Source organism: Sphaeramia orbicularis, chromosome 19 (assembly GCF_902148855.1).
Source record: "Sphaeramia orbicularis chromosome 19, fSphaOr1.1, whole genome shotgun sequence".
Lineage (NCBI taxonomy): Eukaryota > Metazoa > Chordata > Actinopteri > Kurtiformes > Apogonidae > Sphaeramia > Sphaeramia orbicularis.
This window is the reverse complement of record NC_043975.1, coordinates 36,713,043-36,737,897: the sequence shown is the minus strand read 5'-3', so window position 1 is coordinate 36,737,897 and position 24,855 is coordinate 36,713,043. Positions and strand designations below refer to the sequence as shown.

Here is a 24,855-nt window from a genome sequence, read left to right as displayed (position 1 = left end):
CTTAATGGTTCTGTTCCGTTTTTATTATTCTGAATACCTGACCCACCTGTACAGCCCGAGGAGACTTTATCCCGCCCGTCGTCTCTCATGAAACAACATAAGATACAGTTTCCCTTCTCTTTCTCTCCCCATTCTTCCCCGTCTATCGGCTACAGCTACAGTTTCAAATTGCTTCCTCCTCTCGTGTTTTTCTTTCTCTCTATCTTTTTTTTGCCCATCTCATTCTTCCACGCTTTGTTCTTCTGTAAATTTCTCTAGCAGCAAACAAATGATCTGCATTGATGAACACAAGGTAGCATTCAAAGTGCTCACACCCACCAGAAAAGAAGAAAGAAACAATTCAACATGTTTTTTTTTTGTAAGAATCTTTCTTAATGAAACACAAAAAGGCAATAAAATTAAGATAAATAATTTTCTTTTTTACATGAGGAAATATTTAAGTCATATTTCCAAAGAATGACTGAAATTACATAATATATTTTCGTAGGCTATCTCAACCGTACAAAGCAGGTTCCAGTGGGTCTAAAAAAAACATTTCGCACAATGATGTTGCTTCTGTCAGAACGTGATGGTTAGAGCTGAATCCAGTGTTTCTTAAAGAAAATACAGCTTTTTCAAAAAAAATCAATTAAAGACCCTTTAAAGTAATATTTCAAAACTGTGTTTCACATTAGTTTCCTTTTAAAGCTTTTGCTTTGCAGTGTAACAGCAACATTGTTGTTAAAAGTCAGTCAATGTCCAAAAAAGAAACAAAAGGCATTCATGTTCTTCCCCCTGTACATCCTAGTATACAACCGACAACAAGTCATCACAGGCTTGCATAAACAAAATGACAATGACAAAGTAGGAAAACAAGCAAACATAAAACACACATTTTTTTTGGCAAAGCAGGAATAAAAGTGACAACAATTTGTGATTTGATCCTAACCTTTTTTTTCCAACACTGTCCCATTGATTGGTGCTGATTGTCCTTCACAGTCACGTGATGCCATTCTGGTTGCTGTAGAGATCTCAAGTGCATCAGCTGGGCCACATGCACACAATGTTGCTGCAACGTTTTTACCAGAGGCTGTCATAGCAACGCTGGATGGACACGAGCAGACAACGAGAGGAACTCTACTTATACCTCTGTGATTGCAGGGTTCCCGGATTTAGATTTGATTGAACATCTTTTTGTTTTATAAAATTGTATTCTTCTAATGCGTTGATGCGTAAACTCACAGGTGCTTTGGTATGTTTCTTTTGATGCCAGATAAATATCTACATTTTACATAGGAATACAAGCTAAAATAGATAAAGATGATCTAGATTTTTCAGGATCAGAGGACAGTAGAAACTCAGTTTCCTTTCCAGTAATTGCAAAACAAAAAAAAACAAAAAAACAAAAATGCACATTCTAAATCCAATAGAGTAAAATAAAGAAAATACATGTGGACACATGTTTTAAAAGAGCCTTTTCTGGTTTTCTTATTAAAATAACATCCTCCAACACCATTTCTACATGTTTATCTCCTGCCTAAAGGAGAGCTTGCAACCACAACATCTTCACATCAGTTTGACCCCAAATCCAAACCTCAGTTCAGTGCATTGAGAGAGACGGAAACTTGAACAAACCTCCTCTCTCTGCTGGAGCCCCCAACCCCCCCACACACACCCTAAAAAAATCCAAATAAAATAATTATCTCTGCAAAAGAAAAAAAAAAACAAAACAAAAAACCAGGACAAATATATATGAATATTATTTTCAACATGTTATTTTATACATAATAATGTACAAAGCGCACACACACTCCCATGTTCACGTAGGCACACACACATCTGCACGCACACAGTTAAAATAAACAATCCAACTACCTGTACATGTGTCTTCGCACCTGAATAGGAGGATGCGAGAGAGGTATTGACGTGTATGGCTTGACGAGAGAAAAAACGTTTCAGTCCCAGTGGCTGAAACTGCACATTAAGTACTGGACAGATTAAAATTGTGTTAAAGACATACCAAAGGTGTGTCATGACGTCATATCGGCTTGCAACAGACAAGCTGAGGCGTACACATGCATGACCACACACACAGATGTTATAGTACAAACACACACACACTAAAGCACTATTTGCTTAGAGCTCATTAAATGCCGAGCAGGGCTGTCACAGCCACTCTGCAAACACACACACTTTTACGCACAATATCTGAACTACAGTGTTTTTTTGGTCCTGTTGGGGATCTCCCAATCGTGTTGTCATTATCAAACTATCAGTATAAGACCATTTGAAACCATCCAAACAATGTGGTTTAACAGTAAGGCTCTCCTTACCATACAGCCTCCCCCTCCCTGTCCCTCCCCTCCTGTTCTCTGAGTCAGTCTTTGTTGTCAGAAAGCTAAGTCTGCTAACCTCTCTCTATAGCATATCCAAGCTACTATACTCCAAAGTGCTCCTGTCCTTGGCTCCTGTTCTTTTGTTGCTATAATCTTGTCACAGTGACAAGATACTCTTTATTTCAGCCACAGGAAAGGCTGTAGGAAAGACTCTCGCTGTGACAAACAGGCCTTAGTCCACATCTGATAAAGGGGTACAAATCTGACTTGGATCAGGACTTTCACCCCCCCAAAAAAGAGTTAGACTCTTAAGTGCCAGGACTGTCAGGCTTTATCCAGCGGGTGCTGCTACTTCAGAACCTCTTTGTGTTGGTTTTCTCCATCCCTTGGTCTGTTCTGAAGGACTCTCCTGGAAGCTGTCAACTCCAGAGTTTGGGTCAATATTTGGGTTTCTCTCTAGCTGATGGTGCTAGGATACAATCGCCATGCCATCCACTCCTATCAGCTGGCCTGTGGTTGGCTCGTAGGTCCCAGCCAGGTAGAATAGGTCATTGCTGCCCGATTTGCGATCACGCATCAGGTGATCGTACTCGGCTCTGCTGACCACCTGGCAGCGATGGGAGATGGTCTGCACATCATTCTCATCTTCATGGCTTGACTGGTACAAAGCATTCTGAAAAACACAGAGCTGAATCAGTAAAATAATTCATTAGATAATCAACACTGCATTCAAAGGTGCTTTCACCTCAAGTAAAATGGTGCTCCTTTGAATTGTTACTCTATTCTCATTGTTACTCTGCAAATCTCACACAAAAGTCTGTCTTGTGTTTTCTTTGGAATTTGGGTGTATTTTTAGTTGCTTCTCATACTAACTGTGGCTGACTTTCTTTTTCTAGAACATATTTAAATACCCACCTTACTGCATAAATAAAAGCTGCAAAAGCAGTTTCATGAGTTAAATGGAAGGTCAAGTATTTCTGTCAGTAAGGAATAATAAGAAGTAAAGTGCTAACGTACTTGTATGAAAATGTCATGGGCTATTACTTTGACCATTCCTCGATTGGAATTTCTAGCAGCACTCTCTGGACTTTACCTTGCCATCACGGTGTCGCTTCCCCAGGCGAGTCTCCTCTGGGTGGTAGAACCACTTGACCCTGACCACCATGCTGGAGCTCCACGACTCCCACAGGCTCTCCACTCTGCCCACGTAGGGCAGCTGGGGCCGGCCAGGTGAAAGAAACACAGCACAGTCCCCAACACGCACCATCTCCTTGCCCCGAATGATGGCCTTGTAAAAAAGCTTGCGGGCTTTACCCTTCAGACCTCTCCTCTGTTGGGCAGAGAGAACGAAAAATGAATTTTCAGTCCTTTTATTTTGTGGAAGGTTCATTTAACTCCTGAACACATTTCAGGAATTAATTTAGATCTTTGTTAAATGTGGTACATCTAAAGTTATGAAAAATAAGAAACCTTTTTCCAAGCAAGAAATACAGCTTATGATAAAAAATATGTTGTAGGTAATGTAAGACATGTTCTGTTCTACTGAACAATGTTTGCATTCACACCACAAATGCATTTTTAAACTTACATATAAGGTGACTGTGATCAGGTTCATCTTATGATTTATTTGAGCATGAGAACACCTATTCCAACTTGCAATTGAGTTTAAAAAGCAGACATTGCAAGACAGTGGATTGTCTTTATAATCAGGTTTGTCACACAAAGCAGGACTGGTAGACCTCCCAGTGTGTACAGATCTGAGGTACAATAAACATTGCCAACGCAGAGGAAGGCGATCTTCTTAAAACTGACACTGGAAAGTACTTTTCAGAATCTCAGTTTAGTGAACCAAGATGCTGATTGTGTACGGATGCTAAACCCAAACATGCAGAAAATGTTGAAATTACATATTGCAACACATCATTTAGACCAGCGGCGATTTCTCATAGACTGCAAGGGAAGCTCGGCTTCCCCTAAAATTACAAAAATTAAATGGATAAATATGTACGGTTGTGTTGACATTTCATTGACTACAAATGTGTTAGAACACGTTCATCTCACAGACGAGTTCGGTCAGAATCAGCTTTATCACAAATCATCCGACTCGATGTTGTTCACTTCTCATCCATTCCCATTGCGCTGTTTTCTCATACGATCTATGGTCAATGCATTTGCCCGTAGACGCTCAGCGTCCATGCACTTCAATGGGACTGAGTGGAACAGTTTTTTTCATTGCCTCAAAACTGGATGGTAATTGGATAAATGCCACAATGTTGTCCCGCCCCAGTATGCCCAGCGTCTCTGGGGGTGAATGGAGCTGTGGGCGGAGCTTGGCCGGGCTGGACGCCGGGCTTCCACGTACTGATTGGAGGATCAGTCGAAAGGCTGAATCCCGTTTGATTGACAGCTATTTTCAGATCTACTCCTTCACTTGACAGAGTTCAATTTAATACCGTTGTGCATTCTGCTTGTGAAATCGAGAGAGAAACCACTACGAAATTACTCGTTGATTTCTTGCACTGTAAATAAACACACTCATTGTACTTCCTTTCTTGTTTAGTTGGTACAATAAGGTCACCGACCATTTTCTTGAAAAGGAACGGAGGGCCAAATTTATGTTTAAATAACTTGACAATTTTTTAAAGTAACCCGACAATGAGCTTCCCCTGTTTGAAAGACGAGCAGCCGCCACTGATTTAGACCCAAACACAGCAGCAGAAAACATCTCACCTGTGTGGGATTCCCAGACCATTTCCAGAGTTGACGTCCAGGCAACAGGGGGGTCATGCTGGGCAAAGGTTCAGGTGAGGACATCCTCTGCCTCTTGGATGATGGTGGGTCCTTGGAGATGGATTTTGGCTGCTGGTTCACAGGACTACTCTGGTTCTGATGGTGGCTGTTTGGACCTCCTTCTTTCCTTTTCAGCTGGCCTTTAGCTGTGCTGTTGTTCGCAGCCGCGCTCCCTTTAGACAAATATTCCTTTCTCTCCTCAGTCCTCCCAGCCCTCATCTTTGACCCCGAAACAGCCATGCTGGCTTTGGCCACATAACCATGAGCAGGAGCTGATGTGGATGAAGAGGAGTTTGAGGTGGTGCGATCATTGCTGAGAAGGTCAGAGGTCATGTTTTGCCTTTGTTTGTGTTTGTCCTGCTGGAGTAGAGCGCGGCGCAGTAGCACAGATGACGACTCTTCATCAGAGGAGTAGGAAGAATCATTATCTGATGAGCAGATGGATGAAGAGGAGATGGAGCCGGATGAGGAAGATGATGATGATGAGGAAGAGAAACAAACTGAGAGACGAGAGAGAAAACGACCTCCACGGTGGGATGTCACCGCAGAATTTCTTCGTGCTTCAGCAGTTTGGCCATCCTCTTCATCATCCTCGTCCAGCTCAGAGTAAGAGCTGGGACAGTCACTTGGGTATTCCAGACTGTACTCTCCACCAAGACTAGCAGACAGAGGATCCTTTCTAAGAGGTGGGGTACCTTTTAGAAGAGCCTCAGAACGGGCCCCAGTACTGTCTCTTTCTCCACCACCCTTCTTCCCATCCTTCACCAGCAGAGCAGGGTGGATGTATCGCAGTGGTGCTCCTGTGGAGGTGAGGCTTTTCCCTCCTCTCACTCCACTCCCCCCAAGTCGAAGCAAGGCTTTGCTATTCTTCGTTTTAGGAGAAGTCACCCCCTCATGGTCAAGCTTTACGAGGAACTGCTTCCTGTCACGCTCACTCACTAGCTTCCTGTTAGCAGCTCCCATCGCAATTGTAACAGCTGAAGAACAAGTCGAGGGTGAAGGATCTCGCAGACCCATGGAGGCTATTGTGGTGCCGGGTCGACCAGCTCCAGAATTTCCACTGCTTCCAAATGTAGAGTAGCCATTCGCGATGCTGCTAAATGAGTCCACCTCAAAGGGGGATCCAAAGATGCTTTTCATTGGGGTTGGGGGCACAAGAGGGTGGGATGCAGGACGGTGGAATAAGGCCAGATCCCGTTCTCGAATTCTCCTTTGGGTTTTCCGAGATGTTCCATTGAACAGGAAGAAGTCGACTGGGGGCCTTTTCCTGGGTGCAGACCAGCTTAACAAGGAAGTGTTGCTCTTGGTTACCGTTTCTGACAATGACGTTGGTACGCTGGCGGTTTTAGGCACTGAGTGGATTTTCTTCGGTCTGCCAACTGAAAAAAGAGCCGCCAACAGTAAGAAGTTATAATCAATATGAAGTGGCAGGTCTTAAGAGCAGGCTAAGATTAATTGTGGAACTAAGAGCTTTAGAGAAACTTAATATCTTTATCTCCTTGATCTTCACCTGGCCAGGTAAGTTTCGACATATCCATTACTCAAACTACAACAAACCTGGTAAACCTGTCTCTCCCTTGAGCTGTATTATCACTTTTACTACACAAAGCACTCCAATGACACTTCATAAAATCATGATTAATATACTGACTGGTACGGAGGATAAATGATATGTGGCAAACAAGGAATTTTAATCTAAGAGTGCCTGGCTTTATGTAACTCCTGTCAGTCGGTGTTTTCAGTTGACTCACAGGCATCAGGTAATTGGGTATGAAATATGAAGTGCAGATATGGCCTTGTTTTGGGATGTCAGACTGGCCTTGGGCTTTATATGTGTCTTAAGACTGGGAAAGACTAAGTATTTGATGGTTTTGAGTAAAAGGTGACTTTCCAACTGGGTATTGCCTTTATATATTTCTGCAAACCACAGTAGCATACAATCTCTAGATTTCTGAACAAGAGATGTGCTTAATTTCATCACTTCTAGCTATGTGTGATTAAAAAATGACTCACAATAAGATATTTAAACCAAAGACTATCCCTAACCCAAGCAACTCCCTTTTACCTAAAAATCCATGAGATCTGAAATACTAACTCCTGTCTGTGGTGGCAAAGTCCTAGATTTTGCATATTTAGCTTCCACTTGAACTACCTCCTGCCTGCTGAGGAAAGGCTAAAAAGTATCACATCCTCCACAGAAAACACCCTTGAGATTATAGATGGTGACGTTATGTGAAAATGTATAATATCAACATACAAAAAAAGTGTTGTGTTTCTGTGGTCTAATTTCTTTCACCTGGTCTTTTCTCCTGCGGCCTCCCGGGACCCTCCTCATTGGCTGCTTTTTCTGTGGTTGTGTCTTTCTTCTCCTGAGTGGAGATGTGTCGACCACGGCGACCAGGTGAGATGAGAAGTGCTGGAGAAGGTTCAGCACCTGACAGCGAACAATTATGTATGTGGTTATTTAATTTTTTTCTCTCTTCTTTTGTGCTAGTTTTCCTAAAGTTATACTTACAACGTATTTGGTATCCCGGAGGCAGGAGTCTGATGTTTGCAAGGGAGATCCTTCCTCGGTCACCATCATCAAACTCCACCATCACACTGCCCTCCTTCTCCTCTTCACCTGGGCCTCCTAAAGTATAGCAGAGGAATGAGGATATGAGTTGGTGGGTGTTTACAGGTGGGAACACACAACAAGGCTGTTGATGGGCTTTGCTCACCTCGGTGGACGTAACCAGGGTAAAGGCAGCGAGAGCGCTCACTCCAGTAGGCACACACTCGTGTCCCTGCAGCTAGGATAGCTTCAGTCTGGGGCCGCACATCTAGCACCTACAACAAGCACACGCAAAATGCTATGTTTAATTCATTGTGGAGTTTCAGTGAATTGCCACATAGAAACAAAATGTCTACAAGGCTGCAGAATGTAACAGAGTTTGGCAATCACCGCTTCCTGTAGCAGCTGCTCCAGTGAGTAGATCCTGGGTCGATTCCCTCGTTCCCCTTCAATGACAACACTAAATCTGGGAAATAAAAAGAGAACAATAACCATAAATTCGCAAACTATAACTGTTCAGTTGTTCTTGTTATATATGAAGGTTGTTATAAAAACAGCGTTTTTGATTGTAAATGTTGAGTTTTGTTACTGGCAGCTGTCTTGGCTGCCACTGCTGTGTGACTTGGCATTTTACTTGAATAGATGCCTTGTTTGTCAAGATCATCACAAATGCCAGGAATTAAACTAGTAGTTAGCTAAGGCTTCAACTCTTTTGAAAATGACAGACTCTTTTTACACTTGTCCTGATACTTAATGCTACAAGATATTGTTTAGCGAATGTTGTATGCCACTAGGATCCTAGTAGTTATTAGGTGTTATAAAAACCTTCACATTCACTGAATATACTACATTTCCCTGAAGTTTTATGTTCTATTCTTTGAATTCATTCTAACTTTCTTTCTTTCATCCAAGGTAGCTAACCCAGATTATACAAAACTGCAGAAGTGCTTTGCATTTGTGCAGTCTTACATGTCAGGCAAGTCCAGAGTCTGAACACAGGCGGCGTAGAGCAGCTCGTCCTCTTTAGAGATTAGGATCTTCAGCCCATCTACCAACATTTCCTTACTGAGAACACAATTTGGCAGGGCTAGACAGGGAAGATGGTGTAAAAAGATGGACAGATTGGGAGGTTAAACAACAAAATATAGATAATTTGTGTGTTTCATAACTGCAGCATCAAGTACAGTGAAAAATGTGTCATTTGTTTTTAACAGTCATTTCATAAAAGCATCATAAATACTGTGTCTCTGATCATGCATACCAGGTATTCTGCTAGGCATGTTGGGAGGAAGCTGGATCGCCGTCCTCTCCTTGGCCTCCTCTTCCTCCTCCTCTTCTCCTTCAGAGAAACTGCTCTCCTCATCCAAGTGAAAGCCATCATCAGCTGCAAAGCTCTGCAGTAACCGGCTCACTGCATGGCCTTTGGCCTGATAGGAAAAAGGGCATGACATAAGTGAACGGAAAGCAGGATATGACACTTGATTATATACCCGAAAACTTAATCAACAGTAAACAGGATCATCAGGTGAATTAAGTCTGTTCCGACCTGCTTTGACTCAAGTGGTGAAGCCATCAGTGAAAAGAAACCACAGCCACCAACGCCTCTTGTAATATGATACTTCAATTAACCCTGAGGATTTCTTTCACACTTGCCTCCATTTACAGAAATGCCAAAGGTTACAGTCAGTAATAACTGCATCTCCTGAACAAGAGGGGCTTCTGTGTATTGCTCAAGGACACTTCAGCAGGATGGACACTTGCTAATGTGGAATCTTGAGTCCTAATTTACATTCTTACCTTAGGACACATACACATACACACACACCAGGCACTATGCATCTCTGGACCGGTTTAGGCTAGTCTATCCAAAGATGACTGATGAGTGATGATGGAAAGTCACCTCACCTAACAGGTTTCTGCTTGCATTTGGGCTTTCGAAAGAAAAGACCATAATATTCAAGGTAAACGAGATAGCGTGTGTGTATGCGTAAGCGTTGTCTCTCGAAGTTTTCCACATCAGGAGACTATATTTTTTAGTGACAGAAGTTTCGTCACTCGAGGGCAAGGATGATTATTTCCCTTTATTGGTGGTGTGTGCATGTGTGTATAAAAGCATGGGTGTGTGTAGGGTTATGGCCAACGATTATCTTTATACTTCTCTGTTGGCTTTGGAGTTATGTGTTTTTGGACATTCCCTCATGATGACTCAAAAACTATGACAACCTCAGGGCATTTCCCATTAAAATGAATGTGGGTGTCTCTCCAACGGCTGCAAAAAAAAAAAAAAATGCAGCAAAAACAACGGACCAGTGCTGTGTTAGCATAGCAGACACACAGTCAAACACACCAATAACCAGAGCAAAGGGTGCATTTGACAGAGTGAATGATATGTAGCTGCCACTATCCATCTCCCTTCAAGTTATTTGTTAATTAATGTCACTGTTAATCTGTTGGGATTTTTGTAAATTGCTTGGGGAGGGTGTGGTTCAATTCAACAAGAAAAGAGTAGAGCTAGATCCGCAAAGAAGAAGCTGAATGTATATACAGTCTTTTCTGAACATCCTTCTTGTTGAAGGGAGTGACCTTCTCTGAATCACCTTTATCATTCAGCTCACATTCCAAGCTGCTTTCGTACCCATACCCCCATTCTGACCACGATTAGATCATTAAAAAAAACAACAAAAAACCAAACTGGATCCTCCTCTTTGCTTATTAGCATCTTTCAAAAGAACTGTAATTACCTCAATTACATTTACAACTGTGATAGCAGACACAGTGGAAATTGCATCTCATCTTCCTGACTCAGTTGTCTTTCCCATGTACAAACACACATTCTGTTTCACATTTGACACATGTTGAACTTTTATTTACAGATCCAATTCCTGTCACTTAAATTTTTAGCTTTAACAAGCTGGATTTCTTTTTTTCCCCCTGCCTTTTTTTTTCTCAGAGCACAGAAGCAAATATTAATGCTACAATATATAATCACATCTAAAAACCTATATGCTTTTGCTGCATGCAGTTTGATGTTCACTTGTGTGCTTACATCATATAAAATGCTTCCAAAAATGTTTTCCGCAAGGTCATGTCAGATGTATTATCCTTGGCAATGCTGGTGAGAATAAATCCCATGATCCCACACTACTTAAAGACCTCACATACTACTAGAGCTTTCATTATTGCTTTGTTTAAGGGATCACTAATGGCAGAACCTACACACTGTGTCTTTAAGATCTAGACTTCTCTTGCTAAACACACTTCAATAAACTTATTCTCTTACCTTTCCCAGAATGCCTTGTCCTGTTGAGTTCTTCCCCACAACCTCCTTGGTGGTTCTGTTTGCTTCATTCCCAAAAGGGGAACCCAACAACGACACACCCCAGCCGGGCAGGGACACTCTCTTAGGCCCATGGTGGTCAGGGTGTCCCCTCTCTGTGTTGCCCAGGTTTGGCCTCCTGGGTGCTCTCCTTTGGTCTGAACCACGTAAGCTTCCTGAGTCTGAGGGTGTTGGGACAGCATTAAAAATTACAGCTTGCAGATAAATAGGCAAAATATCATGACATCAGCCTAGATGTCTGTACGTCCTCTCAGCTCTGTTTTGAGGAGTTGAAATGGGTGAATGACAACTGTAATGACCAGATTCTGTGGTGCATCACAGAAGCAGCATGACAGCTCCCCTAACTGTGACATTTTCCCTTCACTTTTCCACACAGCCTGAATTGCAGTGACGTTTGACATCTGTATATAGTCTGTGCTAAGTGCAGGGGGAGGGAAGTATTTTCCAATTCAGGTTTTTTCCCCTAATTTCTGCCTCCTAAAGCTTTAATAATCGTATAAAGTAAAATGTAAACTGCTGTCTTTATGAGGTTTTTGGGACATCAGCTGATTTTCTTTGTTACTTAGACTCAGATCACATCTAGTTTACTACCTTTAACTACTCTGACTACACTTTGTGAGACTTTAAAACTAAAGAGATACACAGTATATTGTTCTAAACTCTCCAGAGAAAAAAAAACCTTTCATTTGAAGAAAGAACAGTTTTTGCAAAAGTTACTGACAGCAACAAATATGAAGTATAAAGAGCTCACCAGATGACTCTGGTCTCTTACTTCGGGCTCTCTGGTTTGCTTGAAACTTGGAGGACTGTGATGAAAAAGATGTAATCCCAGCTGGGTTTACGAGAGCTTCTTTTGAGGATGAGCTAATCTTGGTGTCACCAGCTCCATCTTCACTGTCATAGCTGCCATTGCCATCCTCCTCTGTGGAACCAGAACATCAATATGATCAGTCAAACAGTTTAAAGGGATCTAAATGTAAATAGTGTTAACTAAAGCCAGGTACTCACTTGATAGGATATATTGACAGTAAGCTTTCAATATTCCTTTACAACCTGCAGTTCAAATCCTAAGCCTGTGGCTAAACGTAGATAATCATAGACACTAAAGCAACAAGTCATTGATTGACTTGTGCATGTTTGATCAAATGTCCCTCAAAGGGGTTTTTAAGTGGCATGTTTTCTCACATCATAAGTCGTGGGGTGAAAACCTTTCATGGCAACACAACAATGTATGGTTTATTCCTTAACTGCATTGACGGGAACCAAATGTTGACACACATGCACATATGTGGTGCTGTGTGCACATGCACACACACAAACACATGTACACACTGTTATTGGCAGCTGTGTGTTGCTGACTGCGAGGGTCGTGTTGGGTGTCGACACATCTCTGACACACTTGTCACTTACATGGCATTCTCGTCAACACTTTGCTTCAGTCTCACACACACACACACACACACACACACACACACACACACACACACACACACACACACGCACACACCACCAGCAGTGACATACGCATACACATTCATTCACTACCACTCCATGTCACCAACACCTCAAGGTCATGCAGATTCTAGTGTTTTCCTTCAGTTCTGTTAGTTTCAGTGGGTACTTTCTCTTCCTGTAAAACATTCATTCAAATCAGGAGGGATGACACTGTGTCTCCTCAACTCAGTTCTCCAAGGAGGGCATTTTCACGAGACTGAAGAGGTGAAGAAGAGAGGGGCGGACAGGGGTGTGACATTCTGAACAGGGCCAAAGCAGGCTCATGTTACTGCATGGCGTTGAGGGCAGGGGCGGCTGTTGCATGCCTGTGGCAAGTCGTTAATGGTTTTAATGGTGTGACAGACGAGCTGGGAAGTGAGAGGAGGCTCCCGATGACGGCAGACATCTCACTCTGACTTTTAATGTGTACACACACAAACACACACACATGCAGGCATACTCTCATAGTGGACTCTCACAATGTCTGCTTGATATCCTCTGAGTCATCCCTTTGAAAAAATGGCATATCCACAGGTGTGCCCCCAAATAAATCAGCATTTCAAGCATTAAAAAAAAGGACCAATAGCCCTGTATCTCACCAGCATGTCCTATCACAAATTAATAACAACTTGAATTTGCAAGGTTCTCAGGTGCTGCCGCTATGTTAGAGCCCTGTGGTCTTGATGCAGATCAATCTCCCAATAGAAGTGGGTGGTACTTTCACTGGAGGAGAACTCAACTAATTAAATCAAAGTCTTCCTATCAGTGCTCAATAGTAACTATATTGATATCTGTAACCATTTAAATGTTATAAGCCATCAAAAAAGGTAAATTCTTAATATTTCAAAAATTCATCAAAAACTACATTTTTCAAAACTGTGAACAGACGTTGTAGACATTGTTGGAAAGAAGCTGCATAAAAATTTTTAAAAATAATCCGACCAGTAGGTCTGGAAAAGATTGTTGAACTCCAGACATTGGTGACCTTGAATTTGACCCTCCAAGGTCAGTCAAGGTCAAAGGTCATGGATCTAATTGGGACATTGTCCCAAGGCAGCTACATAAAAAATCTAAATGAATCCGACCAGTAGTTTTGCCGAAGAAGACATTTGAAGAAATAACTAACGATGGCGACGATGACTATGATGGGGATGAAGATGATGATGACAAAGATGATGACGCTGGACACAACGCCATCGCAATAGATCATGGCCTATCCGCTAACAAGCTAACTACAACTAGAATTTATTGTTTTGTGTTTTTCTTGTTCTTATAAAACAGAGTCAAGTATAAAAGGCTAGTTAACATTCTGTTTTGCTCACAAGAGGAATTAACAAATCCTATTAAATCTACAATAACACAGTTACTATTTATCAAATATATAATCAAATGTATATTTCATTAAAGTGTGTGCTTTATCTATTAAACATATTTTATTGTGGTGACACAGCAGCAGTGAAGATGGTCAGGATTGTTAATTTATTCAACTATTATGAGTGAGTCACGATCGTTTGTCATTTGTAAAGAAACACTACTCACAGCAATCCTTTTGGTCGTTTTGGCTACTTTCCTAACTGCCCATGAACTTCTGTTCAGTTCCAGTCAATTTGTTTTGCTCATTTCAGTGCATAAATGCAGAGAGAACTTAAGAAATAACTAATACTGTGCAGAGAAAACTACATAAACACATTCTATAACCAAAAACCATTGATCATGGAATTATTATCTTACTCTCTACACATCTAACAATAGAAATCAGGTCAAAAACAAAGCATCAAACACTTCACAAAAGCCAAAAGCACACATCAGACTGCATATTTAGATCATCTCCTGGTGTGACCTGTAGCTACTGTAACTCACCGTGATCTGAACTCTCACTGTCACTCTTCTCTTCCCTGACCTCCTGTTTCTCAGACGCCCGCTCATCTTTGTGGTGAGCTCTGTTTGGGTTCACTCCCATCAGCAGCTTTGGCTTCCGACCCCTCTTCCTCTTCACGGTCTGAGAGGCTACCCAGTTCTGCTGTGGGTCTGCCAGATCCAAACCAGGTGGAGAGTGGAGTTTAGAAGTGCTGCTCAGCTGTTAATAGGTGAATGTGCATGTGAATGTGTGACTGTGCATCCTCTGAGTCCTCACCACTCCTTCCTTGTCTCTTGGGTGCCATGTCTTTGCAGTGTGCCATGCCTGCTGTGGGAGCTCCACGCTGGGCTGCAGCCTTCTGTTTCAGCTGGGTTACTCGCCGGGCCAGCCTGGAGTTCAGAGTACTGGGACGACCTCTGTGCTTACAGCGAGCTTTCATCTGTATGGCAGGAATGAGACGGCTAATTACTTGCTAATTTCTTCCCACTAATTGAAACACTGAGGAAAAAATAACAGCAGGAAGTGGATGACAGAATGTGTGGATGAACTAGGTGGGAACACAAAGGAACTGACCTGTGCAGCGCTGAGGCTGTTGAAGCTGTGATTGGACATTTTCTTTGTAGCTTTTTCTGCCAGCAAATTGAGCCCAGGCCTGGAAAACATAAAAAAGCACACACACCTGATTAATTTGATCACAGTATCAAGCTGATTTTCTTTGTAACGGTGCCTCTTTGCCCTCATGGCTTTACTCCCTACGCTGCTGGGTTCATTCATTGTCTCACTCTCTTTGCTTCTTCCCACTCTTCTCTGCCTCATAAGTTTGATGAGGTAAGAGAAAAGGCTCTGCCAACCGTCTGCGCAGTTTGACAGCAAACACAGAAATATTCAGTGGCTGTGTGAATATGAAACTCTGCTGAATCACCACATGAAAGGGTAAAAATTACCTGGTGTGAAGGAGAATGGAGAAGAGACGGGCAGAGAAAGAGAAAGAGAGAAGGAGGAGGAGGAGAGTAGTTTGGAAGAGGGAGGGGGTGAGACAGAGAGAGATGAAGCAGTCTCACGGGAGTCTGTCCGTTGACCGGAGCTTCAGGGCTCAATCGATAAACACTAACCTCTATTGAACACTACTCCTCCCTTCCTCTCTCACTCTCTCTCTGTCCTTGCTTCATTGTATGCATGCTCTCTCACACCAAAGGCTGCCGCAGACACACACACACACACAAACACTGCACACACACACACACTCTGTTAGCAGCTGGCGTCTGAGGCAGGTGAATCCTATATTCCCACTGAGAACCAGTTTGGCTCTCAGCATCTCCGCTCTCAGGAGAGGAGGGGAGAGGAGAGGAGACAAGGAGTAAAAAGCAGGAACAAGAAGAAAAGTGAATGTCACCCTTTTCTACGTTCCTTTTAAAAACTTGAATTGCATTGAATTAAATTGAATTGATAATACATATGGCTCTGCTCCAGTATCTAAGGGGTTCGTCCTTGGCCCCTGTCCTACCCTTCTACCAAGTTTCATTACAGTTGGTGCCCACAGACAAACAGCAGTGAAAACATAACCTCCTTGGCAGAAGTAATACAGGCATAAAATTCCCCAGAAAACTTGAGTTGAGTCAGTCTTCAGTCAGTCTTCCTTATACATTCTCTTTAATATCACCCCCACCCCTCCCCATATCTCATGAGAAGATGAAAGCTTAAACAAATGATGCACTGCTCATTAATAACAACAGGAATGTGTCTTAGGCATGTAGCTACCAGCTCTACTAATTAAACAAACTCTGCATATGTGTGTGGATGTGTGTGTGGTGCATCGGTGTGTATGACTACAGCTTTTCATTGTCATTTTCATTAGCACTTTCTAATCATAGTAACCGTGACAAACCTCAAATTTCTCTAATCATTTTATCAAGGCAAGGGGTGCACATGTTAACAGAGGTGGGGCAGCACAGGAAAACACATTTATCTTTATGAGCCTCGAACACTCGCTGTGTGTGATTGTGTGTTTCCAGCTTGTGTGTGTGGGTGTATGTGTGTGCATGTATATAAGGAGTTAAACAATATGTTGTTGTGTGTGGATGAGTGGTTTGCACCGAGTGGGGGTGGCGTTTGGTCGTTTATCACTGTAATAACTGTACATCAGGACTTTGTCCAGCCTGTATTAATGTATGCTGGAGGTTCACTAGGAATCAGGACATAATCAATGCAAGTGATAAATATGATTAAATGTGATTAATGATGATTAATGAAGGCCTTATCTTCATTACCTTCTCTCATTTAGAAATACACCCAGCTCACAGCTCCCATCGCATAACCCTCTGGATGTATGAATGTGTGTGTGTGTGTGTGTGTGTGCGTGTGTGTGTGTGTGTGTGTGTGTGTGTGTGCGCATGTGTGCATGTTTGAGCAGCTCCTTTCAGTGCCCAATCAAGCAAATCATCAACCATAGAGCATTTGAATCAATTCAGCTGAAGAAGAACTTCTTGAAAATCAACCGTGCCTTTCACTAAAAACACAAACAGAAATCAGGATGAATGAGCTGGGCTTGCCAATCACACTGATTATACTGATGCAATATCAGAGCACTGACCGGAGTCTTTTGGAGCTCTCTGCAGCAGCTGGGCCGGGGGTGGACTTGCGTTTGCGGGGGCGGCCAGGCCCCCGACGGGCAGGGCTACGAGACGTCTCCTCTTTCCTGCGGTGAGGAAGAAAAGGAGGAGGAAAAGGGATAGAGAGAGAGAGAGAGAAAGAGATCAAAGATGCAGTTAGGACAGCAGAAATCATGGGGAACTTGTATTGGCTACAGGTCAAACTGCATTAGGTATGAGGAGGCAGCAGGTTCTAACAAATCAGGTAGATGCAGCATGACAGCAAAATTGTGAATGTTGGAATTCACGGTTTGGTCTAGACCAAAAGAAGTGTGTGTGTTTGTGTGTGTGTGCCGTCTCTGCTCACTGGTGGTCGTGTTTCCTCTGTAGCTTGGCCAGTTCTCTCTGTTTCTCTTTGTAGCGGCGCTGTAGCTCAGCCAGCTGGACACGCATGGCCAGCTCCTCCCCTCCCATCGTCTCCATGGAGCCCTTCACTGGGCACACCTGACAAACAAACACACACACAAAGTGGGGGAATTTAAATGCTGAACACACACAGAGTTTCACATTCACTGGGTATGTGAAGTGCCCAGCTTGTGTTTGAGCAGCTTAATGATGAGATGGATTTTCAATTTTTGACTTCCAGTTTCTGTGTACTGTACTGCAGTACAGCTAGTCTTGTCAAACAACATCATTTATCCTTAAAGGACAGTTTTTCACCGTAAAAATGTTCCTATCAGAAAAAAGCCAAATATCCTTAAATATGGCAAATTGTCTTGTATTGAGCAACAAAAAAATCCTGATGGGGTAAGCAGTCTTTACTTGATTTCTAAAACAAAAAAATGAAATAAAAGTCTAGCCACTGAAAAGTAAAATTGAGAGAAAAATACAATATTTAAGTAAGTTGTCCTTATTACTGTAAATATCAGCTGGAACATCTTATTAAATTTTAATATGTTTTGTTATCTTACTTGTCTCAAGAAAACAGGCATGACAACATTATTGTTCTTTTTAGAGAATAAATAAAACTCCCAGAACAAAATCATCTAAGAAACAATGTTTTCTTACTGTCATAAAATTCCTTTTTTGCAGTGTTGTGAGATAAACCTTCTTTCTTCGATTCTAAATTACTTCACTGAAAAACTTTAAAACTTCTTGAACAGAAAAAGTTTGTAGAATAAATGTATCTAACCTCTTAAGACCCAGCTATGGGTTTTCTATCCACATTTGTGGACAAGAGTTTCACAACTTTATACAAAGAAAAAAGAAAAGAAAATTGTCCACCACAAAGGCCACTCCATAAAAATTTTAAAAACTGCATCTGAAAAAACTGTTGCATCATGATGTTTCCAATATAGACACTTATTTAATAAAAAACAAAAAAAGCTTGTACTTTGCTGACATTTCCTGGGTCTCAGGAGGTTAATGTGTTTTCTTATCACTTGTCACTTAAATTTGATGCTTAAGTTAAAAATGTCAAAACACTAGTAGAGTCGGCTCTATCTGTAGGCGGATTAAAGAGATTAAAGAGAAAAAATATATTGATCCACCCCCAAGCAAGACCTACCTTATGCACAGACCCACTTGTGCAGCAATCATTTAGGTAAAACAAGCATAATTTTGATGTTGACATGTGCATCATTGAAAATGACCGGTAGCTGTTTTCAGCTCATTTTGCTTAAATAAAGAGTACAGCTCAATTATAGCACAATTCTATATCTAAATTCTAAATATACAGGTGCACATCAGTAGTCATTCCTCCAGCACGTACAGCATATTGGTACATGTTTTGGTCTTTAGAACAAAATGAAATACAAATGAGATATTTGTCCATTGTTCGACACTTCCCTATATTTTCAGCATGAATGATTCATGATTACATGGATAAACATCAAAAACATTTTGATAAAAGCCTCACTGGCTCATGACGAGGTGTCCAGCTGCACTTCCTGCGCAGGTTGAGCCTCTTCCTGATTGGACACTGCTGGTCCACCCTCATATCTACTGCTCCTCCCCCCATCTCTAGGGCGCGAGCAGCCGCCAGTGTCGCCAGACTGTGGAGGTCAAAGGTCAGCATGTCCTCGCCTGCACAGAGACGGATTGTTTCGGTTTAGATTGGTGCATCCCATAGCAGCTGACTCAGTGTTATAAACCATGTTGTGCGTGAATTGATTTATTTCTGGAACAGTGAAAACATGCCTTGAAAAGTGGTGATATTTATGATATTAGCTGTGTAGTTTATTTGATGTATACTGGTGTTCCTGCCTAATCGCACACACAAACAGCACACACATCTGGGAGAGAGGTAGCGAACAATCTCTACATCTGTCACTGTCATTAACTCTGTCATTGTCACAGCGGCGGCAGAGGAAACAGAATATTCATGAGACGATCCGCTCACACACACATACGCACCTATGCTGATAAAACGCACACATCCGCTAAATACACACATGCACCTACAACATTTTTCGCTGAGCTGCGCAGACGTGGGCAAACTGCATGTGTGTGTAAGGAATATTGGAGAGACAGAGAACGGCGGGCAGGAGGGAAGTGTGCAGCCAGAAGAAGGGAGGGAGGGGATGGGGAGTAAAGGGGAGGAGAAGCAATAAGAGGCAAAGTGTTTATTGAGCTATCTATTTATTCTCCTACATCTCCTCATTATGGACATGGACAGAATCCAATTTCGCCTTGGAGGAGAGGAGAGGAGAGGAGAGGAGAGGAGAGGAGAGGAGAGGAGAGGAGAGGAGAGGAGAGGAGAGGAGAGGAGAGGAGAGGAGAGGAGAGGAGAGGAGAGGAGAGGAGAGGAGAGGAGAGGAGAGGAGAACCATGCACTGAGGATGAGCTGTAGCTGTAAAACCTATCTACTGACATCTGACAGAATTCAAATCTGAGTGCATGAGCAGAAGATTGAGACGAAATGCGGTAAACCAAATGCAGAGGAGTCAGTACGAAGGACTGGGTCTTCATCATGAATGGCTATGAGAACGACAGGTAACTCCTCAGAGACAGTCGCAAGGAGCTGGATGTGGCTTTTGTCCTGTCCCGGCTCACAGAGGTCAGTGCCATCTCATCTGTCAGACCACCGAGAGCCAATGGCATGCTCCGATTACACTGGCAGAGTGACATCACCACTGACATCACCACGCCTAGTTTAGTGTCCGGGAGGATGGCCACAATCAATAGATACCTTCCACCCACAGTATTCCACACTCACTCGCACACATCTTAGCAGAGTAATAACACCACACTGTGTCTCTAAAGGGGGCTGAAGGGTGTAATAAGAGGCAGCACAGGGGGATTTCACGGGAAAAAACAAAAACAATGGAGGAAAATTAAAAACCATTACAGTTGATATGGGCCTAGTCATCATTAACAGCCATTAACAAAGTTTATTGAGCTAAAATTTTACAAAGGAAATGTGAAGGACTAAAGGAACCTCTGACACAAACAGCTCTCTGTCTATGCGTAAATACAAGTAATGGCGCTAATTTACACCGTTGATTCCTTAATCTGTAATTGCAATCTCCAGTGAACAGCTGAGATATCCTTCTGCATCATGGAGCAGCATAACTGCATCTGTCTGGGATCGGTTTCATCTCCCGATGACAAAAACGCCATCAGCGGTATTAATATCATTCCACACACTGAGGCCAGAGCAGGTTTTAAATAAATGTGTTGCAATTTTGAGAACGTTTTCCACACCATGACAGGACTTATTGATTTCACACCTATTACACATGCTAACCACGTGCACGCACATGTAAACAAATGCACACTCACTCACACACCCCGTATCTCACACATTCACATGTACTGACAGCTGCAGAGCGACTTATGATTTTTACACTTATTAATTCCGTCAACAAGGCTTGCAGAGGCAGGATTTACACACAAGATTACATTGGTTTAATAAAAAAAAAAAAAAAGAAAAAGAAGCGGATGGGGGGGAAATAACAAAGAGGAAGGAGGAGGAAAGGCGGGAGGAGGCAGCCTGGTGGAGACACACATAGACTCTGATGGAGGAGAGCAGGGATTCATCTGGGATTACTTAACAGCTTACACACACACAACAGCATGCACACACACACACACACACACACACACAAATGCTGGCATAAATAAAAACACTTTCTCTCAGAGGGACAAGGGGAAAATAGGAACGCTTACAGGAGAAGTGTTTTAAAGGAAAGGGTCTAATTAGCAAAGCAAGACGCCAGAGCCTGGGGGACTCACTGGGCAGAGTGCTTGTGCATGTGTATGTGTTTGTGTGTGTCCTGGCTTGTGTCTGAAGCTCAGCTTGTTTGTCCATCTCTGTGTCCCCCCCCAAACACACACACACACACACACACACACACACACAGACACACACACACCCTTCCCAAAGGAAAAAATTATGGTCTATGTGCAAGAACAGAGAATTGGAGCTTAGGAAGAAAACAGGACAGTTAGTGAGAGATGTGTACATCTGCGTGTGTGTGTGGTTAGTGTATGAGACTCGACATCTGGGATGCATACATCTGCCAGACCCTTTGTTAGGTTCACAATAAGTGTGTGTTTGTGTATGTAGGGATATGAAAAGGTAGGGCAACTTTTCTTTTCTTCCTCTATCTGGTTATTTGGGGGCGTATTATTCCTATCTGTTGCAACAAGACCATGCAAAGTGCACACAGAATGATTACAAAAAGGTGTAAGTGATGTCCTTACCTTCTGTGTCTTTATCTTTGCCCTCCTTGTTCCGCTGCTGGATTTCCAAATCTGCCAGCTCCCCAAGTATCTCCATACCGTGGTGCGGCGGGGGGCTTGGGGCCTGGACAGTAGGTGCAGATGGGTACAAGGCATCTCTGGTGGCACACAGAGCTGCAGCGATCAGCAGCTCCAGACTCCACATGTAGGCCCCTTGGAGCTGGGCTGCCGTGGCAGGAACGATGGGGTCAGAGGACACGGGAGATGTGGGGGAGCTACATGTTAATTCCAACAGGTCATCATCACCTGTGCTCCTCCTACTCCCCTCCTCTTCCTCCTCATCCACCTGTACATTCTCTTTTTCTTTGTCACTATTGTCTTCCCCCTCCTCCTGCATCTCCTCTATCAGTTCTTCAGGCACAGACACAGTACATTCTGTTGGTTCGGGCTTCTTTTCCTCGCCCTTATCCTCCTCCTTGTCCTCTTTTTCAAGTTCCCTATCATCCTTCTGTTCTTTGGATAGCTGTGGCTCCTCCAGGCTGGCCTTCTGGCCTGGGCAAACCAAAGAGAGCTCTACTTTTAGGGCTTTGCCTGTGGCTGAGGCCAGGCAGGCAGGGTCTGGGAGTGAAACTGGAGAGGGGCATGGCGGCAGTCCAGAAATTGGGCTCTCAGACATGGAGCATCCTTTTCCTTCTACTTCCCTTTCCTCTTTCTCTTTCTTTGCACCTCCGCTCTGAGACGTCACCTCTTCACAGCCTCTCTGTTCCACTTCATCCCTTTCCTCTTCATCAGTGAGAGACTGGATGTGGCAAGGGTGTGGGAGGGTCTTACACTCAGGCTCTGCAGGATCTGCCTCTGCCATGGTATGTTCAGCCAATCGGGCTTCAGGAGGTGATGGTCCAGCCTTAAAACCCATTGTGATGGGAGGGAAGGTGTAAACAGGTGGCAGGTCTGGACAAAAGGGGAGACAGTGGAGATCAGATAATCTAGTCAAAATGTGAAACAGTGTAGAAAAATGTATTGAAAAGTATCATCAGGAAAGAAATCTTGGTAACACCTCATCTTAAGATACAAATGTTCAACATAAAGTAGGTTCTTATGAGTATCATTGGCATTTATTAGTCATTACAAACCACTTATTGTGTCTGCCCATATTCTACAACTCCTAGAGTGCAAGTGCTATTAAAGCTTCAATGGGCGCTATTTCTTTTTAGAGACAAATGATTTAATAATCTTTCAGGGCGCTGCAACTGAAGTGGGCTGAAAGGAAATGACCCTTTTAGGTTTCTTCTTGACTCTGTTTTCAGGCCTGTAAAAGACGAGTGGACTCATCTTATGTTTTGTTTTTTTTCTTGGTCTTTAGAGAGAAGTAGAAACAGGTGACTGATAGCTGTAGGCCATCAGATTTATTGGGCTGCCACTGAGATGCATTTACATAGAGGAGGGTGTGCATTTTCAATTGTATTGTCCCCCTGACTTCGTATACCAAAAGAATACTACATACACATAAAATGAAAGAATTTAACAGAGTTACAGGACTTTGCTGCATCATTTGATATTAAGTGATCATACTTGTGCAGTACTGTCTGTGTTCATGATAAATAAACATTATTTAGGAGGTTATTGAGGTGAAAATGTTAGTTGATGGCTCAGTAATTGTAGAATATAGTCATGCAAAATAAGGCATTAATAAGTGTTTTATAAAGACTAATAAGGAGAAATAATGGTGAATATCTGCACCTTAATACTACATTGTCCCTTCAGCCTTTTAAATTCATTGCCATGCTGTTCAGACACACAGGCTGAAGCACGTGATTACAGTTGGCATAATACACTGACAGCAGGGTGCAGAAACAGGGAGTGTGAGTGCACATTACTGTCTATTGCAGTCTACCAGGGTACGTGTGTGTGTGAGCGAGGGTATAGATCTATGTGGGATATTGATGACACCCTGCCGTTTTCCTGTGATTGCAGCGCAGCCCTTGTCACCCCTGTGCTCTTATTATTGATGGTATCCCTCCGCCCTCTGACAACACAGCCAGATAAATGCGTATTCTTCCGCCTGTACTTCTCAAGGACCTCTGAAGGATAAGAAGGACCCGTCTGACGATTTCTCTGACCTTCCTCTCGTGACGCTCCCATACACACACATAAGCCTGCTGGCAGGTCACACACACACAAACAGTGAGTGCCCATATGCTTCATCTGACCTTAATGGCTGACCTGCCTCTTTAGCTTTCACTGTGAAAATTGCACACACACAAACACACACTCAAGGACGCACGGAGCAAGAGATCATCCATGCTTCAAACAATTCCTGCAAAATCAAAAGAATACCATGCTTCAAAGACTGGTGCTACATATCTGCAGCAGCACCCTCTATCACTTCCCCTTCTTTCTTCCACTTTATCCTTTGCCTGGACTCTTGTTCACTACCCTGTTAGCTGTCTTTGTATTTGTTATCTGGCTACTTACACTACTTTAAAAGCAGTTATTGCTTTCATAAATTAACCCACAGGCTTCCTCATGCGCTTACCTGGCTCTAGGGATTGTGGGTAGTCCTGAGGTGGCTGTCCCTCGCCCCTCTCGCTGCTCCTCTCCAGACCTTTAGAATGGTGTGAAGGAGCAGGGCTGAGCGCTGGGGAACGTGGTGCTGCCGCAGCCGGACTCGGAGCAGGGGTTAGAGGGTTCTGCGGATGTGGTCGCCTGGATGGAGAGTGGTAACAGGGGGACTGACGGCTGCTGGGGCACAATCCAGGAGATGGCGTGGATGTCTTGGGTGGAGGAGGGGTGTGGGAGAAGGGCTTGGCCACATGAGAGGATGTGGAGGATGAAGAAGAGGAAGACAAAGAGGATGGAGTCCTGGATGCTGAGGAGTCATGAGGGGAGTCCTCTATGGTGATTGCATGCTCCTCATTTTTCCTCTGTTAAAGAAAAAGAAAGAAATGTATATATGTCAGTTTCGCTACTTTAACTTTATATACACACATACACTGTATCAGGGGTCAGCAACCCTGGTCCTGGAGAGCCACTATCCTGCATGTTTCAGATGTTTCCCTCTTCCAGCACACCTGACGGTCATTATCAGGCTTCTGCAGAGCTTGATGACAGGCTTATCATTGGAATCAGGTGTATTGGAAGAGGGATACATCTAAAATATGCAGGATCGTGGCTCTCGAGGACCAGGGCTGCTGACCCCTGCAGTATATGGAGAAAAGTATTGGGACATGCTG

General features: G+C 43.1%; 1 protein-coding gene across 4 annotated transcripts in view; it reads right to left on the bottom strand.

The window, feature by feature from the left end:
* Positions 1 to 552: 552 nt before the first annotated feature.
* The window catches only part of bahcc1b (BAH domain and coiled-coil containing 1b), a 67,829-nt gene continuing 43,526 nt past the window's right edge, over positions 553 to 24,855 (bottom strand). For 3 of the 4 annotated variants that reach the window (XM_030121864.1, XM_030121863.1, XM_030121865.1), the window contains exons 10-28: positions 24,159 to 24,546; positions 21,644 to 22,573; positions 18,855 to 19,021; positions 17,304 to 17,440; positions 16,939 to 17,043; positions 14,922 to 15,000; positions 14,625 to 14,787; positions 14,351 to 14,518; positions 11,748 to 11,918; positions 10,940 to 11,157; positions 8,921 to 9,086; positions 8,629 to 8,746; positions 8,050 to 8,125; positions 7,826 to 7,934; positions 7,621 to 7,737; positions 7,402 to 7,539; positions 5,046 to 6,484; positions 3,409 to 3,645; positions 553 to 2,988 (exon numbers count right to left, since the gene is read on the bottom strand). In XM_030121864.1, the coding sequence (XP_029977724.1) occupies positions 2,785 to 2,988; positions 3,409 to 3,645; positions 5,046 to 6,484; positions 7,402 to 7,539; positions 7,621 to 7,737; positions 7,826 to 7,934; positions 8,050 to 8,125; positions 8,629 to 8,746; positions 8,921 to 9,086; positions 10,940 to 11,157; positions 11,748 to 11,918; positions 14,351 to 14,518; positions 14,625 to 14,787; positions 14,922 to 15,000; positions 16,939 to 17,043; positions 17,304 to 17,440; positions 18,855 to 19,021; positions 21,644 to 22,573; positions 24,159 to 24,546 (5,130 nt within the window). In that variant the 3' untranslated portion in view covers positions 553 to 2,784. The remainder of the gene's footprint in view (positions 2,989 to 3,408; positions 3,646 to 5,045; positions 6,485 to 7,401; positions 7,540 to 7,620; positions 7,738 to 7,825; positions 7,935 to 8,049; positions 8,126 to 8,628; positions 8,747 to 8,920; positions 9,087 to 10,939; positions 11,158 to 11,747; positions 11,919 to 14,350; positions 14,519 to 14,624; positions 14,788 to 14,921; positions 15,001 to 16,938; positions 17,044 to 17,303; positions 17,441 to 18,854; positions 19,022 to 21,643; positions 22,574 to 24,158; positions 24,547 to 24,855) is intronic. The other variant, XM_030121866.1, reaches the window with a different exon arrangement.